This window comes from Trichechus manatus, unplaced genomic scaffold (assembly GCF_000243295.1).
Source record: "Trichechus manatus latirostris isolate Lorelei unplaced genomic scaffold, TriManLat1.0 scaffold00157, whole genome shotgun sequence".
NCBI classification, from domain to species: domain Eukaryota; kingdom Metazoa; phylum Chordata; class Mammalia; order Sirenia; family Trichechidae; genus Trichechus; species Trichechus manatus.
The window spans coordinates 1,365,340-1,384,033 of record NW_004444093.1 but is presented as its reverse complement, the minus strand read 5'-3'; the positions used below and the strand labels follow the sequence as shown (position 1 = coordinate 1,384,033).

The following is an 18,694-nucleotide window of genomic DNA, read 5'->3' as shown; positions in this document are numbered from 1 at the left end:
GGTTGAGAAGGGAGAGGGTTGACATGTTGTGGGTTTGTTAAACAATGTCATAAAACAATACGTGTACACCTGAAGTACTATAAAAAAAAAAGTATTAAAATATCTAAAAAAAATCTATTTTTATTGTCATCGTTGTTAGATTTTCTTGAAGGAAAATACATTTCTACTGTGTGTCATCACTCAGTGATCACCACTAATTTTGTATGTTGGACTGCCTTGCAGACACCTCTGTGCCCCTCTGCATTAGTTTCCTGTTGCTGTTGAAACAAATCACCACAAACTTAATGGATTAAAGAAACATTCTCATTCTCATAGTTCTGAGGGTCACAAGTCTGAGACGGGTCTTACTGAGTGGATTCAGGGTGCCAGCCAGGCTGTGTTCCTACTGGTGGCTCTGAGGAGAACGCCTTTTCCAGTTTCTAGAGGTTGCAGCATTCCCTGGCTCAGGGCCCCATCACTCTATTTTGTCCTTACATCCCCTTCTCTGAATCTTACCCTCATGTCTCCATCTTATATGGACCTCATGATTTTATTGGGCCCACCTGGATGACCCAACATAATCTCCTCATCTCAATGCGCTGAATTTAAGAACATTTGTAGCTTCCCTTTACCATGTAAGGTAATATATTGTCAGGTTCCTGGGATTAGGACGTGCACATGTTTAGGTGCCTATATTCTGCCCACCCTACTGACGATTAAATTATGTGTGAGGTCAACGACAATACTCCCTCACACTTCTCCCCCATCACTAGGTCAACTCTTATCCAAGTGCTCATTATATATCTCTGCTTGCTCTGGGTCCATGTCTTGTTCTGGCATCAGGAGACCCCTGTCTACATGGCCTGTAGGAATTCAGAGAAAACACCTCTGGGGTGTTGAGATAGGGGGTAGATTAGACTGACTACAAGTCTAATTTTTTGCCTTCCTAACCCTCTGACAAAATCATAGTTAAGCTGTTAAAGTGATTGTATGCAAACCAGGGTTTGAAGGACAGGATGGGAGAGAAACACGAAGTTGTGGAAAGCTGTAAAGGAGTTAAAGAAGGGCTTATTGGCCCGGCTTCAGAATAGGCAAATCCTGACCCTGAGATACCTTGGAGGGTCCCCCCAGAAGCAGAGACAGGAGTGAGGGGAGTAGGGAGTGAGGAGAATAAGGGGAGCAGAGAGAGAAGCAATGGGTTCTCCAGTCCCTACACCCCACTGCACATCAGGGGTTCACAGAGGACCCACACCCCAGCCCATCAGCTTCTGTGGTTTGTTCTCAAGACAGGTCATGCGGTCCTCTCATCTGGAGGGGGTCAGTACGCTGGCCTTGAGGGAATCCTGCAGATATGGGGGGGTTTCAGGGATGCAGGATTCTGCTGTGGAAAGTGAGACCCCATCCCCAAAATTGACTCATCCCCTTCCCAGCATTTCCAGCATGCAGACAATTCCTCTCCTGAGAAAGGACAGAAACTGTCTTACGTGAGGAATCTGAACAGCCCAAGGAGAGAGGCTTACAGCATCTAACCTCGGAGGTTCCCAAGATAGGCCCATCCAGGCCCCCTAACATCATAACTTATTCATAACTCCCATTAAACCAGTTGCCTTTGAGTCGATTCCAACTCAAGTGACCCATTAATGTCAGAGTAGAACTGTGTTCCATAGAGTTTTCAATGGTTGATTTTTCAGAAATAGATTGCCAGGCATTTCTTCTGCAGTGCCTCTGGTGGACTCAAACCTCCAGCCTTTTGGTTAGTAGCCAAGCGCTTAACCATTTTCACCACCCTTAACTCTAATTTCAATCTGCTATTTTAAATCTGATTTATATTCTTTCTTGTCTCTTCATTTCCTCCCCAGGAATCTCCATGAAGCCCAAATCCTTGACTGCAGCAACCAACTCTCTGCTTTCCTGTCACCCCCATGACCTCGCTGTGACTGGGAGGGTGAGGGTGATGTTTTTGGACAGGGCTGGGCCCAGGGGCTAGAACCTTCCCCTGCTTTGTCCCATTCATCCCTCTATAAATTACAGTTCAAACAGACTGGGGACTGTTGTATCCAGAAGCCACCCACTAAATGTTTGGGGAGTGAGATGAGGAAAGAGACTAGATGAGGCTCTGCATGGGGTAGGCCCATATCTGCTTTCCAAGATATTCAGTTCTTCAGATGGCCCCAAATCGTGATAGCCTTTGTCCTGGGAGTCAGGATCCTGCTCAGCCCAATCCATGGTCAGGGTCCCAGCAGCAATGGAGGTCAAGGTGGCCGTAACTCTGGGCCCAGAGGATGGACCAGACACACAGCTGAGGGGATGATTAAAGCTCTATATCCCTTCCTCCCCTTCCTCCACTTCTCTTGCTGTCCCTCCTAAGGTATCCACTGAGGGTTGGCCCAGCCACTGACCAGGACCCAGGTGAGGCTGTCTGCCCAGGACAGGAGAGACTGCTACTTAAAAGCTTCCTGCACTGGCTAAGGAGGACACAATTTAAAGCAAGAAAAAGGTGACTGCACAGAAGAAGGAAAGGTTAAGTGGAAAATATTTTGAGGGAAATTATTGGGGGACAATATTGTGAGAAGATTTGAGAAAACAAGTCTCCTAAAGAGTGAACCCAGGCGAATTCAGGGGGTTACTAACCTTTGAATAAACATATAAATCCATGCATTTCTTTCTTTTCACTTGTTTTATTTAAGCTTAGATTGCTGGTAGAAAATGTTGACTCACTTCACCACAGAGGTTAGATGACTGTGGGAGACTTTTGGCAGGACCAGGAGCAATTTGCAGATGGCCTACCCTAGAAGGAGACAGGGAGAGTGAGGGGCTGGCTCAAGACCTAGGGGTCAGGGAACTGAAGGCAGAAGTATGTCCATCCACAGCGTCTGTCACTCCATTCTCCACAGCTTGGCCCCTAGGAAGAAGCTCTTCAGTGTTCCCTTAAGGAGAGAGATGACAAATCACTCAGATCCATTCCTTCCCTGTCCTTCATTCCCACAGCAAACCTTCAGGGCTCTGCTCAGTGCTTAGGGCTTCTCAATAGACTTGAGAACACAGACCCCCTGATGTGAAGCTAAACCAAAGTATGATGGGGACACATTGAATTAGACCTGGCCTTTAGTGTCAACCAGACAGTGGTGGGGCCAAACCTTGTGGGTGTGTGAGAGAGCAGCACTGACGGGGGCTTGTGGCTGCTCTGAGCTGGTCTCGGCCTCCCTTCTGTCCCTGTCCTGAAGGAACTGGAGAAGATCAACCTGTCAAGTCCAGACCAGCAGTCATATATGTGCCATGAGTTCACCTACAGTGCCCCCTAGAGCCTTGTCATGAGAAGGATGAGGGCTGGAGGTTAGGCCACAGCTGCACAGTAATGAGACAGCAAGACACCCCAAGTATTTTGGGGAGGTTTTGGTCTCACTTCCCCATGGGCCTGGACCACTGTGGTGTTACTGCCAGCATATGACATACAGTGGCAGCCTCGTCCTCAACCTGGAGCCTAAAGATGGTCGGGGGGCCATGCTGCCAGACTTGGAGCCAGAGAATCAGTCAGGGATCCCTGAGGGCTGAGAACTGGCATCATAAATGAGGAGTTTGGGGGCTGTGCCCAAGTGCTATTGGTACAAGGATACAAGGCTGTAACCCCCAATGTTGTTGCTGCTTCCAGAGCAGGACATGGTGACCGTCTGTCCCAGAGCCCCAGATACTAAGGGAAGCTGAGTCAGGGCAGACTGGGCCCAAGAAGCTGGAAAGAGGAAAAAACATACTCTGGTGAGTCCAGTACTGGCCCCAGGTGAGCCTGAGGAGGAGGGACAAGGATCAGCCCAGGTGTTCCTGATGTCCCTTCTCTTGGATCTCACCTGTGCAATGACTGAGGAGGGTGAAAAGGAGCAGAGGCCAGGACACAGTGGATATGCCCCAAGAGAACTGTGTCCTATCACCCTCATATGGGCCTGTCTTCTCAGACCTCTCTTACGTCTCCCCCTGCCCCTGATATGGGAGGGGCTTCCATGGAAATCTGCGTCCTAAATCTGCCTCTCCTCACCCCTACCTGATCCTTGTCCTTTAGTGGGGGCCCCAGTATCCCTGGACAGCAGAGCAGAGCTGAGGGATTAACACTTTTTCTCATATATTTTTCTGAGTGTCATCCCCTCATGTAAAATCTTACCTTTGTTCTTACCTGATTAATCTACGAGAGAGGGGTCTCCTGACATCTCTCAGGTTGGTGAGTGCCTGGCCTTGCAGAGTTCTCTCTGCTCTGAAGTGACCATGACACCCTAACCCTCACAGGCCTGGAGAACACCTCATGGAGACCTACACCAGGCAAACCCTTGGGGGCCACCACTATGAGCAAATAAGGCTGCCCACCCACATGGAAACACCTATTTTTCTCCATCTGGCAACTCCAAAAAACCAGAGTAAACAGCAGGTCTTGGCTCAGGTGGCAGCTTTGCCCATATCCCCAGTCTCCGTGTTCCTTCTGCCTCCACAACTTGGTGATGAACACTCTGTAGGGTCTTCCCTACCCACAGATCTGGAGAAAGAATGACAAGCCACTCTTAGGGTAGTCATCTCAGTTGGTCCTGCAGACACCAGAAACTGAGAGAGAGGGGAGTGCTCCTCTCTGGTTGGAGGGGCTGATCTCCCAAGAAGGTGGCGTGAAACCTGGTTGCTTTTGTTCCTCTCTGTCCTCTTGCTGCTTTGCCCTGCACATGCGACAGTCATAGGAAATAGAGTATCACGGGGTAAGTAAATCCCATGTTTCTTGCCAGAGCACCAAAAACGGGAGGCCCAAGGAAATGGTAAATACTGGGGAGATTGTGGAGATGGATAAGCTCGGGGAGAAAACTCCGTAAACTGTTCATGAACCTCTGGGCTCACTGCTCCTCACAGGCACTCTTTTGACCCGACCTTCAATGTTCAGCCTCAGCTGTCCTCTCCTCATTCCTGGAATGAGGAAGAACAAAAGTCTGTTTGCCCTGGCCTCCCTCCTCTGGTTCTTTTCCCTAGACTGTCCTCATCTTCTCCTCAAGGCCGTGCATGGTGACTCTTGCTCCATTCAAAGGAATACATATGGATTATCATAGCAGATTATAAAAACCATATCAGCTCATAGTACCTACGAAAAAGTGCAGAAATGTAGAGGAGAAATGAAACCCCAGAACTCAGCAGTATCTCCATTTTTGTGACCATCTTTTTGGGTGTCTCCATCTGCCACATATTTAAAAAAAAAATTTTTTTTAATTGTACTCTCATTAAACAATTAATACACGTGTTGTTTTGTGACATCAGTTGCCAACCCCACGACATGTCAGCACTCCCCTTCTCGACCTTGGGTTCTGCACTACCAGCTTTCCTGTTCCCTCCAGCGTTCTCGCCCTTGCCCCTGGGCTGGTGTGCCCATTTAATCTCATTTTGTTTTATTGGCCTGTCTAATATTTAGCTGAAGGATGAACCTCAGGAGTGACTTCATTATTGAGCTATATGGGTGTCAGGGGGCCATACTCTCGGGGTTTCTCCAGTCTCTGTCAGACCAGTGAGTATGGTTTTTTTTTTATGAGTTAGAATTTTGTTCTACATTTTTCTCCAGCTCTTTCCAGGAACTTCTATTGTGATCCCTGTCAGAGCAGTCAGTGGTAGTAGCCAGGCACCATCTAGTTGTACTGGACTCAGTCTGGTGGAGTCTGTTTTAGTTGTTGTCCTTTAGTCCTTTGAGCTAATCTTTCCCCCTGTGTCTTTGATTTTCTTCTTTCTCCTTTGCTCCAGATGGGGTGAGATCAGTGCCATCTGCCACGTATATGGAGTTCACTCATGTATGTGGTCTGGCCTCCAGGCTCTATATGTTCTATGAGGTGGGGCCATTTGGTTTGCTTACCTGCCTATTTCCAGTCCCAGCAGAGGGAGGGACCATGGAGGCATTTGGTTATATTACTTACAACAATGAGTTAGTACATGGATATTATAAATATGTATATTATAAATATATACATGAAGAAATACACTCACAAAATATACACATATACAATATTTTGCATAAATAAGATCATGTTATCTATGTTATTTTGTTTCCTGCTGTTTCATTCGACACTGGAGACATCTACTTCTTCCTAACATCTGTCTTTCTTCCTCATTAAACACCATGAGCTCAAGCAGAACTAACTCCTTCCTACATTCCTGCTTTGCTCCTACACTTCTCACCTCATACAGGAGATCATCAAACATCCCGTGGCTCAACTCAAACCTCAAGGACATGTCCCCACCCCTGTTGTCACCTCATTCCCATCTCTGATCCACTGTGTTGGCTGATGCTCCCTTCTAGGAGTCCCAGACCGTCCCGTCCTCTCCACGGCTGTACTGTGACCCTGAGACCTCACCATCTACCCAGCCTCCACTTTGAGGTCTACACTCTGCTCTCCACATGGCAACCATGGGTCTGTGCAACGTCAACTGGCTCCTGCTCCCCTACAGAGCATCTTTTACTGGCCTCTGTCCACACTCCCAGTGAGCCCAGAATTCTTCCTTGATTTCTTTCAAGCCTGAGTCCCTCCTTTCCCACCAGTTTTCTCTGATTTAGCCTCCAGGAATTTCTTCTGCTCCTCCTGATCTTGGGATTGTCCAGGCCCTTTCCTACCACAAGCCCCAACATCCCCTTATCCTCAAGGACTTGCTTCTTCTCTGCCTTGCATTACAAACAGACGCTCAAAAAAGGGCCCAAAAGAAAGCCACTTTTGGGACTTTCCACAGGCCAGGGTAAAGCACAATTACCTACTCAAATCTAGGCACCCACTGACCTCCGGTGGGCTCAGGGAATGGATCCAAACGCCAGGGAGACAACTGAGAGACAGCCTAGAATCCAAGCTCTATCCCTCTCCAATCCTCCCTCATCCCTACCAGACCAATGCCAGGCCCCCTGGTCTCCTAACCCTACCCATTTCCTTTTCCCTGTGTCCTCCAGCTCCCTCCAGCTTATAATGTGTCACCTACCACAGCAGATGGCCCAGATACTCTCCTCAGACCATTTTCCTGTCCCAGGACAACCTTGTCACAGGTTATTGCTTATGAGGTAGCTCTCAGCTTAGGGCTGGAGAGTTTTAGCTAAGAAATGAAACCAACCCTACCGGAAAGCCTGGATTAGAAAATGGATGAGGAGAAGACTGATGGCTTCCCAAAAGCTTGAAAGAAAAAATATATCAGATGGAGAGACAGCTCGGTCAGGATTGGGAACAATCTAATGGAAAGCAGAGAGAAATTCCAGTGTTGGATGATTTGTTTGATGATCTACGGTCAAGATTGGCCTGAGGGTCCCAGCTCCAGAGACTTCTCATCAGAGCCTGTCTGTCTGTCACAGGAGGACATGACTCTTCTTTCTATTGTTTCCTTGTGAACATTGAGACTATCTCACCTCACAGTTGTACCCCTTCCTTAGGTAAAGTCTTTTCCATCAACAGAGATATGATTGAACAAGTGTGTTTTTCTAGAAAGAAATGGATATGGGGAAAGACTGTAATTAGGGCTGATTGGTCTTTCCAGAATGAAAACTTCTCCCCCAAAAATGATTACACTAAGAGGCTTCAGATGAAAACCAGAAGAGTGGCCCCTCTCTCTTCTACTGGCTTTCTCCACTTGAACACACCTTAGAGCAGTCTCGGCCTCTAACCAGACTCACACAAACAAGAGGCCGTGATTCAAACATTATTGTGAATCCAACAGTAAGGGCCCTATCCACTGGCTGCTGTGACCCAGTTGCTTAGGGTCAGTGTGAGTACATGTTCCAACAGAAGATGATTAAAGCATGAAGAAACTGTTTACTGGGGAAAAAAGAGGACAAGGGATTTTTTTTTTTTTTACAACAGAAATTTATTGTCTCACAGTTCTAGGGGCTACAAGTCTAAAATAGAGTTTTGATTGTGTTAATTTTTTTGAAGGTTCTAGAGGAGGACTCTTTCCTCACTTCTAGCTTCTAGTGGTACCACGCATTCCTTGGCTTGTGACAGCGTGACTCCAATGTCTGCCTCCATCTCCATATGGCCGTTTTCCCTCTGGTCTCTTGTCTTCTTAAAACGATACCAATCGTATTGGATTAGGGCCCACCTACATCAGTATAAACTCATGTTAATGTAACTAATTACATCTCCAAAGACACTATTTCCAAATAAGGTCCCATTCACGGATACTAGGGGTTAGGACTTGAACATATCTGGACAAGGGATTTTGGAAAAAAAAAAAAGGAGACAGCATTATGGGAAGCTTGATTTATTATGTAGGGTGAACAACTAAGCTGATTTCCCCAGACTGAGGGCGCTTCTGGAACATGGGACTCTTAGAGATAAAATCATGAATGTCCCATCAAACAAAGAAGAGTTGTCACCCTATGAGGTCTTTCTGGAGAGTAAACCCAGGTTCATAAATTCCTCACAGACATTTATGTGTATGTGCATATGTACACTCAGTGACTCATTATAACTGGAACTCGAGCTAGAAACTGGGGTGTCTCACCATGGAAGTCAGATACCCTTGAGAATCCTCAGGGACACATCCGGGTGATCTCTCCTCCCTTATGGGACAGAAGAGCCATTTGGAAAGAGTTTGTCCATCGTCAAGGAGAAACAGGACCCCCTACAGGGCTGTTTCCAGTACAGAGGCTCAGTGATGGAAGGGGACATACCATAGAGCCTGTCCCTCAAATCTCCCAGCTCAGCACCCTTGGATATTGGATCAAATATAAGGGGCACTAAAAAGCAAAGCAACATCTTCCTCTTTTGTTCTTATTCCATCAGCAACATTTTGAGATCTTTACGAAGTTGCTATTGCTTCACTAACAGACGTGGATAAGAAAGTCCCACCAAGGATTGACATCTTGAGTAGATCATTGTCTTAGGCTGGGTTCTCTAGAGAAGCAAAACCAGTAAAGCATATAAACATATATATAGAGAGATTTATATCAAGGAAATGGCTCATGTGGTTGTAGACGCTGAAACGTCCCAAGACCGTGGGTCAAGCTGGAGGCTTCTCCTGATTCACGTAGTTGCAGGGGCTGGGGAACCCAGGATTGGCAAGTCAGACAACAGGGCTCTTGCTCACAGGCTGGGAAGACCTATGAATCCCAAGGTCGGCAGCCAAGACAGCAGGTAAACTGCTAGCTTAAGTCTCAAGAACTGGAGTTCAAACAGAAGCCAGCTGCAGGATACAGTGTGAGAAAAAGCCTCAGAGCCCTGTCAGAAAGCCCACCTATATTGGATGCAGGCCACACCCCCAAGGAAACTCCCTTTCAACTGATTGGCTACTCACAGCATAATCCATCATGGAGGTGATCACATTCTACCAAATCTCATCATGGAGGTGATCACATCCACTATATGACAGCCAAACTGCATCATAACTGCCAAACCACTGACAGTAATGGCCCAGCCAAGTTGACACACAGCCTTAATGATCACAACCATGGTGGACACGAATTTGACTAAAACAACAACATTTTTGGAGAGCTGTGTCCAGGCTGCTTTGCACAAGTGTGGAGAAATGGAGGCATTAAAGGGAGAATTTTCCTAAGAACTGTGAGAACTGTTCTGAGGAAGCATCTCCTAGTCTCTCTGTTCCTGATGTTGAAGAGTTGGATCAAGTCACATCCTGGGGCCATGTTCCATAGGCAAAGGGGAAGGTGTCATTGTCTTAGACAATTCACCTGAGATGTGTTTACTTTTGGACTTCATGTCTAAGGAGGACAGATCCTGTGAGAGAACTGAAATTTCAAGGCATTCTTGCCTTAAGGCCCCTCTCTGCAGGGTAGAGGAACCCATATTCAGAGCAGGAGGAAGACCATGAGCTCAGAGACTCTTTTTGTCTTACTTCCCGATGAACATAGACCGCTGTGGAAATTGCCACTGCCCATGTATACGCAGCAGTAACAATCAGCCGCATCCTCAGGCTGGAGACCCGAGATGGTCAGGGAGATCGTGTTGCTGGACTTGGAGCCAGAGAAGTGATCAGGGATTTCTGAGGGCTGAGATTTGCCCCATAAATTAAGAGTTTGGAGGTACTGTGCGGGAGTTTTTGGAACCAGGACATGTCGTTATAACCCTCAATGTCACTGCTGCTTCCAGAGCTGGAGATGGTGACTATCTGTCCCTGAGTCTTGGACATCGAAAGAAGCTGTCAGGGCAGACGGGGCCCAGGACTCTGCAAAGAGGCAAAACACACTCTGATGAGTCCGGTACTGGCCCCAGGTGAGCCTGAGCAGGAGGGACAAAGGATCATCCCAGGCGTTCCCAAAGGTTCCTTCCCTTGGATCTCACCTGTGTGGTGAGTGACGAGGGTGAGGAAGAGCGGAGCCCAGGCCATAGTGGATGCCCCCCAAGAGCTCTGTGTCCTGTCACCTCCTTCTGGGCCTGGCTTCTCAGACCTTTCTTATCCTCTCCCGTGCTCTTGGATAAGGGAAAGGGGTCTCCATGCAAATCTGCTTCCTGCACCTTCTTCTCCCCACCCCTACATGACCTGGGCCTTGACTGGGGACCACTGTGTCTCTGGACAGCAATGGAAGCTGAGGTTCTGGGGGCCTCTCCCTTCTGTGATCCTCGTTGCACAGCTGCAGGGGGCACCATGCCCAACCCTGTGAGGATATACTAGATTCCTTCATTCATCCTTCTTCACTACTATCCATTAATCCTTGGAAACTAAAAACCTAGGAATGTCATAAGAGCCCCTTTTGTTTTAAACGTATTTCTCTGGGAAAAATGCAATTCTGGCTTTACAATGAAATTAGGGACTTGGCCAACAATGCAGTGATGAGAAGTCAGAGAAGAGGATCCTAGACCACAAAGTGAATGGTTCAAAGAGCTTCCCTTCCCCTCTTCTGTCATCTCTCCCTGTCTTTTCATAGAGGATGTAGCCTCATGTATTTCACTTTTTTCTCCCACAGTCCTCAGTCGCCCCAGAGGCCTAGAGTTTCACTTGTCTACAGAGATGAGACTTGGTGGGTATCAATAGACCACTGAGTGTGCCCCCTTGGGAAGACACAGCTTTGTGGACCTCACACAAGCCCATGATGAGCAACGCAATCCTTTGAGGCTCCAACAGCCTCAGGATGCAGACCCTTGGTGCGCCCTGGTTCCCCTGGAGTCTTACCACCAAGAAACAGGGCTAAGCGAGTGCCAGAAAACAAGAGCTTCAACTCTGCCTCTTGCCCTGTGCACCTCCTTCATATCCTAGCTCCAGTCCTCTCTCCCAAGGTCTTTTCTTTTCTATGAGTCTCTGATCTCCACTTGTTCTCCCTCTGGCTCCATCCAGAGCAGACTCGGTCACTAATTATGTCTGGTGCTCCTCAAGGGTTGCCCCAAGATACCAGCTCCAGGGTTGTCTTAACAAACTGGAATTGTGTCTGCATACTCCAGGACTTTGTACCTGTCATCTCTGACCATATTCAAAGAACTGGAACTCTGAGCTCACTGCCTTCCTGAGATAAAGTATTCTTCACCCAAGAACTCTGCATAAACAATCAAAGATGGCTCATACTTCAAAGGATGGGAAGCGCCTATCATTCACCCTGAAATAAATGGAGGGATGAGATATCCTATGAGGTGCTAAAGTTCTAAGTAAATATTTTGTTGTCATTGTAGCACAGCATGTCATAATGTTCTAACACATAAAATAGTGAGCCTATTCCAAAAATGGAAAGAGCTAAATGGTGGCTTTGCAGGATGAGGGAAGGAAATGGGCTGTTTGGAGATGATGTTCAAGTGATAGAGGGTTTTCACTTATCTTTTCATTTGAATGCTGAGCAAGTTCTTTAGGTTTAACACATACCAGTCATTTTTATAAAAGTGTTTAGCCAACTATCAGGGTACTAACAACCACAACAAAATGGCGGCAGGTAGTGGTAAAAACCATTAGGATGGGAAATAGAACTGGATTTTCACCTGGATTTTGAGGCTGTGAATGGGAACTTTGTTTCTTGGTTCTTCAGGAGAGATTCCCTAGGGAAAGAATCTCAAGGTCCACCTTCTTCCTGCAAAAAACAAACCTCAGAAACAAATGTGTATATTTCAACATTCTACTCCAGTTATTCTGATTTCTTTCCTAGGAAACACTCATGCGTATAAACGATATCTGTAATTTAGTTTCTGTGGTCCTTAGTTTGCTGCCCCCTGAACTAGTCCTCTGTTCTGTCTGGCTGTCTGCACTAGGCATGGCCTTGGGACACCGTAGCTGCTAGCATCACTATGTTTGCTTCAAGTTTTTCTGAATGACCTTGCCAATACATGATAGAAAGAAACAAAAATAAGAAAAAATGCAACTGTCAAGCAAGAAACAAAATGACCTTTTGCAGTTTACAAATAAAATCAAAGGGGATAAAGACATGTAAATTACTTAGTTTTCATAATCTAGAAATTACTTGATGGAAGTGTGGAAAGAAAAATGTGATGAACAAATCAGAGTTCACAGAGTTTATTGAGTGAAAATCTATTCTCCAACAGGAGCCTACCACACCGAAAGTGGTAAGGGGCTCATTTTAGCAGTACAAGCAGAAGGGCTTCAAAGACAATGAGGGGATTTCCAGTAGGGAGGTTACAATGATTGGATCTTAGGTATGTCTTGAATTGATAGGAGGGTCTTGCAAAGAGGGGGCCTTTCTGTCATTGGCTTTGTAAGCACACTTTTCTGATGGGAATTTGTGGAGTCTATATGGTGCATCAGAAACATCCTTCAGTATCAAGCAGTTTTTCTGAGAAAGTTCCTATGGTTAGAACATTTTGAAAACTCCCTGTTCTTTCAAGGTTTGTACCTGACAAAATTAGCTATTTTGATTTATTCTTCTCAGAAAAGTTTTGCACCTGGCACAAATAGCCATTTAATTTTTATTTAATATTTAACAGGAGGGATAGCAGCAGAGATTTCCTAAAAAACATAAAATGAAGGTTTAATAGTTCTTGGGAAGATTCTCTCAAGAAATGTGTAGGTGTGTATTTAAACATTCTGCTCCAATCATTCTGGTTTATTCCCAAGGAAATACTCATGTGTGCATCAAATCTTTGTAACTTGGTATCCAGATCCCACTGGATGAGAGATCTTCCAACTTTTCCTGTAAAAGCCCAAGATAATAAATAATTTACACTTTGAGGCCATAGGCTCAATTGCAACTACTCACCTTTACTGTTCTAGTATGAATGTATTCATAGACAACACAAAAATGAATGAGTGTGGTTGTGTTGCAATAAAACTTATTTACAATAACAGGTGAGAGAACTGCACCATTATATAGTATTTCCACCATACAGATGAAATAGATGTAAATGTCCTCAAGAGCTTAGGTAATAGTATGTAGAAAAACAATTAGGAAATGATGTGTTTTGAGTATTTATTACCTTTGTGTGTAATAAACTTTCAACTTTCAAGACCGTATCTAATGATCCCTGTCTCCTTATGTTCATACACTCACATAGTCTTATCCCACACTGTTGCCAGGTTGACTTTAGTGTGATCAAATAGAATATGGCAGAAATGATGACATACCAGTACTGTTACTAGGTTATAGGAAACATTGTAGCTTCTGTCTTGGCTACTCATTCTCTCTTGGATCATTCTCCCTGGAAGAGGCCAACAAAACAATTGTGAGGGCACTCACGAGTCTCTCAGGAATGTGAATCAGCCATATTAGAAGTGGATTCTCCAGCCCTAGTTAAATCTTCAATGAATAAAGTACAGCCAACAGCAACTTCATGAGCAACCATAAGCAAGAACCACCCAAGTAAGCTGTTCTCAAATTGCTGATGCACAGAAACAAGATGATAAATGTTGTTACTTTAATCTGCTAAGCACTGGGTAATTTTTATGTAGTAATAGGTAACTCCACTACCCATATGTCAGTTTGTCGTGTTGTGGTGGCTTGTGTGTTGCTGCGATGCTGGAAGCTATGCCACCAATATTTCAAATACCAGCAAGGGTACCCCGGTGGACAGGTTTAAGCAGAGCTTCCAGACTAAAATAGATTAGGAAGAAAGGCCTGCTGATCTACTTTCAACAATTAGCCAATGAAAGCCTATGGATCACCATAGAGCACTGTATAACTCCCTTGCTTTGGACACGTTATCGGGGGAACAATCACTGGAGGATGATGTCGTTTTGGTGAAGTGGAGGGCCAATGAGGGCATGGGAAACCCTTGGTAAGATGGATCTGCACAATAGTCACAACAATGGACTCGAACACGCTGGTGACTGTGAGGACGATGCAGGACTGGGCAATGTTTCATTTTGTTGCACATAAAGTCACCATGAGTCAGAGAGGCTTGAGGGCAGCTATCTATCTATGTATCTATGTTTCTATGTATGTATGTATGTATGTATCAGATAACTAATGCACTTTCTTGTAAATATATTTTAATTAATTGGAGGTGATGTAATTTAATTTTTAATAACGGCTGTGTTTAATACCTGGCTCACAAAATTCTAGTAAATTTAGTAATTGACCCTAGCCCACCACTGCTTGTATTTTTTAACTCACTCTTACGAATATTAGATTAAACAGAATTCCAGTTAGAAACTGTATTGGTTCACTAGAGAAATTAGTTAAGGTTAATAATGCCTAGGGAAAAGCATCAGAACCACCAAATTTTTGTGGAACCAACACCACCATCAGTTGCTGTAGAGTCAACTCCGATTCATTGAGACTCCATGTGTTCAGAGTAGAACTGTGTTCCATAGGGTTTTCAGAGGCTGAAAGTAAATCATCAGGCCTTTCTTCTGAGGCACTTCTGGGTGGACTTGAACCTCCAACTTTCTGTTTAGCAACTGAATGCATTAACCATTTGCACCACCCAACGACTCCCCTTGTAGGAAAGTGCCCATCCTCACAGGAAGACAGGAAAACTGCAGGGCTGTTCCCAGGACAGGGACTTAGTGATGGAAGGGGAAGGCAATTGTGATGTATCACAGAGTCTATCACTCAACTCTCCCAGCTCAGCTCTCTTGGATATTGGGCCAAAGATGAGGAACGCTAAAAAGCAAAGCATCATCTTCCCCTTTCCTGCAGCAACGTCTTCAGATAGTTTCTTAGTTGCTATTGTTTCACCATCAGATATGCAGAAGGAGAACCCACCAAAGAGGTCCGTCTGAGTAGACCAGGGTGGACACAGTATTGACTGAGATAGTGTCATTTTTTCAGTGGTGTCCAGGCTGGTCTGCACAGGTGTGGGCAGATGGGGCATTAAAGGGAAGATTTTACTGAGAACTGGGAACTGCAGTGAGCAGGTGTTTCCTAGTCTCTCTGTTCCTGATGTTGAAGAGTTGGAAAGAGTCTCATTCCAGGGCCATATCACACAGGCAAAGAGGAAGATGCCATTTACCCCAGACAAGTCATCTGAGAGGGTGTTTTTTGTTTGCTTATTTTTTGGAGTCTCTAGGTAATGCAAATGGTTAAGGCATTTGGCTACTAACTGAAAGGTTGGAGATTTGAGTCCACCCAGAGGTGCCTCAGAAGAAAAACCTGGTTATCTATTTCTGATAAAATCAGCCATTGAAAACCCTATGGGCACATTTCTACTCTGACACACATGGAGTCATCATGAGTTGGAATCGACTCATTGACAACTTTTTTCTATTTGTTTTTATTTTGTTTTGAAGGAGTAAAAGATCTGAGAGAGAACTGGAATTTAAACCTGTGTTCCTGGAAGGCCCCTCTGCACAGGGTTAAGGAAGCATCTTTAGAGAAGGAGGGAGTCTGTGAGCTCGGGGAGGTTTTTGTCTCACTTCCTCGTGGGCTTGAACCACTGTGGTAAGTGTTACTGCTGGCATATGACATACAGTAATAGTTAGCCTCGTCCACAGCCTGGAGCCCGGAGATGATCAGGGAGGCTGTACTGCCAGACTTGGAGCCAGAGAATCGGTCAGGGATCCCTGAGAGCCGATTACTGACACTATAAATTCGGAGTTTGGGAGCTGTGCCAGGGTGCTGTTGGTACCAGGAGACATAGTTATATTTCCTAATGTCACTGCTGCTTCCAGCACAGGAGATAGTGACCGTCTGTCCCAGAGACTTGGACACTGAGGGAGACTGACTCAGGGCCGACTGGGCCTAGGACCCTGAAAAGAAGGAAAAACACACTCTGGTAAGTCCAGTACTGGCCCCAGGTGAGCCTGAAAAGGAGGGATGAAGGGTCTGCCCAAGTGTCCCTGATGGTCTCTTCCCTTGGATCTCTCACCTGTGCTGTGAGTGAGGAGGGTGATGAGGAGCGGAGCCCAGGCCATAGTGGAGATTCCCCAAGAGCACCGTGTCCTGTCATCCCCATCTGGGCCTGGCTCTCAGACCACTATTATCCCCTTCCCCTGCTCTCTGATGAAGGAGGGGCCTCCAGGCATATCTGCTTCCTGCATCTGCTTCTCCCTGCCTCACTTCCTTACCGTTACTGGGGGCGCCTTGCATTCCTGGACAGCAAAGTGTATCTGAGGGAATTATATTATCGATTAAAAAACATGTTGCCTTCGAGTTAATACCAACTCATAAAGACTCTATGAGTAGAAATATGCTCCATGGGTTTTCAGCTCAGCAGTTACCTCTTTTCTTCTTCTTCTTTTTAAAAATATTTCATTGTGTTTTGGGTGAAAGTTTACACAGGAAATTAGGTTCTCACTTAACACTTTCTATACATATTGTTCAGTGGCATTGGTTACATTCTTCACAATATATTAGCATTCTCGTTATTTCCATTTTGGTTGTTCTGTTTCTTTTAATCTAGCTTCTGCATCTCCCCTTGCCTTCTCATCTTTGGTCTAGGGTAAATGTTAACCATTTGGTTTAATCTAGCTGATTATTTTGAGAAGCACAGTACTCACGGGTGATATTATTTATTTTATGGGTCAATCTTTTATTTGGCTGAAAGGTGATCTCTGGGAGTTGTTTGAGTTCCAAGTTTAAAGAGAATCTCTGAGTGATAGTCTCAGGGGTTCCTCTAGTCTCTACCGGTCCAGTAAGTCTGGCCTTTTTTTAGGAATTTGAGTTTTGTTTTACGTTTTTCTCCCATTCTATCCAGCACCATCTACTGAGTCCCTGGTTGGAACAGTTGGTAGTGGTAGGTGGGCACCATCTAGTTCTTCTAGTCTGGAGGTAGATGATATCATTGTTCATGAAGACTATTGGTTCTGTAGACTAGTTTCTTCTTTGAGTCTTTGGTTTCCTTCTTTTTCTTTTGCTTCAGTTGAGTAGAGACCAATAGTTGTATCTTAGATGGCTGCTGGCAAGCTTTTAAGACCACAGATGCTACTCACCAAACTAGCAGTGATTTTTTTCCCAGTGGAATGTTTGTGTCCCCTTGACCCCCAAACCTGGAACACACCCCGCAGTGCCCTCCACCAAGAAGAACACTTAGGAGACAACAACCGTTTGGAAGTAAGACTGCCCACCTACGTGAAAACACCTGATTTTTCTCCATTGATAACTCTAAAAAAGCCAGAGGAAATGGCACATCTTGGCTCAGCAGCAGCCTTGTCCTTGTTCCCAGCCTCTGTAACCTGTAAGCCCCCAATGTCTGGTTCTGAACCCTTTGTAGGGTCTTCCCACCCACAGATCAGGAGGAAGAATGACAAACCACCTTCAGGGGACTCATTTCAGTGGGGCCTGCAAGCACTGAAAATTCAGAGAGGGGAACTTTCTCTCTGTTTGGAGGGGCTGATTTCCCAAGAGAGTGGCATGAAACCTGGTTGCTTTTGTTCCTCTCTGTCCCCTTGCTACTTAGTCCAGGACATAGTACAGTTACAAGAAGTGCATGCTGTACAGGGTAACAGAAGTCCAGTTTTCTGGTCGAGGCAAAAAAATGGGAGGCCCAGGAATAGGGAAGTACTGGAGAGTTAACGGAAATGGATAAGCTTGGAAAAAAACCCTGTAAATTGTTTATCTGTTCTGAACTGTGCATGCATTAATCTGATTCTAAGAAGCATAAGGAAGACTTTGAGAAGAGATTCTAGAGCTAGACCACTGATCAGGTCCCAAAACGGCCACTGGGTGATGCACACTTAAGACAGATTCAAATAGCACTGCAAAGGTTTGTAAATTGGACTAACACTGAAACCACAACTCACAGAAGGCTGATTGGAGCTTGCAGCCTGAACTCAACAGGGTCAATTATGTGCTAATACAAATATATCGGTGTTAATATAGAAACAATACCCAGACTTTCCTAAATAATATTGGATATGTCCAGGATAGACTCCAATATTACAAAGGTTATGATGAACCAGGGATAGCCCAAACTGACATTTAACAGAATCTAATCCTGAGATGACAGATGTATTGGAATTATCTGACAAAGAATTTAACAACTATCATAGGTAAGGGCAAACCCTCTTGACATGAATACAGAGATAGTCTCAACAAAGAAATAGAATATATTATGAAGTATGAACTGGAACTACTAGAAATGAAAACTACAATAGATAGAATTATTAACAGATTATACATTGGACTAAAAAAATCAGTGACTTGAAGGTAACAGAAATAGCAACAGAAATTGTCTAATATAAAATGCATAAAAAAAGAATTAAGAAAATGAAAAAGTATAATTGAATAGTGGGATAACTTTAAGTGGCACAGTATACATGAAATTGGAGTTCCTGAAAAAGAGGAGACAGAGGAATGAACAGATTCAAAAACTCAACAAACCCCAAGCACAAGGAACATGAAGAAAAACATACCAAGGTATATTATAGATCCTCGGGTTTGGGCCACCTCTTTCCAGTGACCGTCCCCATC

At 45.1% G+C, this 18,694-nt stretch overlaps 1 protein-coding gene across 1 annotated transcript in view; it reads right to left on the bottom strand.

Annotated features, from left to right (window-relative positions):
* Window positions 1-16,197, bottom strand: part of LOC101346524 (immunoglobulin lambda-1 light chain-like) — a 141,422-nt gene extending 125,225 nt beyond the window's left edge. Inside the window, 2 exon segments of the mRNA XM_023740524.1 lie at window positions 15,736-16,032; window positions 16,152-16,197. Of these exon segments, the coding sequence (XP_023596292.1) occupies window positions 15,736-16,032; window positions 16,152-16,197 (343 nt within the window).
* Window positions 16,198-18,694: the final 2,497 nt, after the last annotated feature.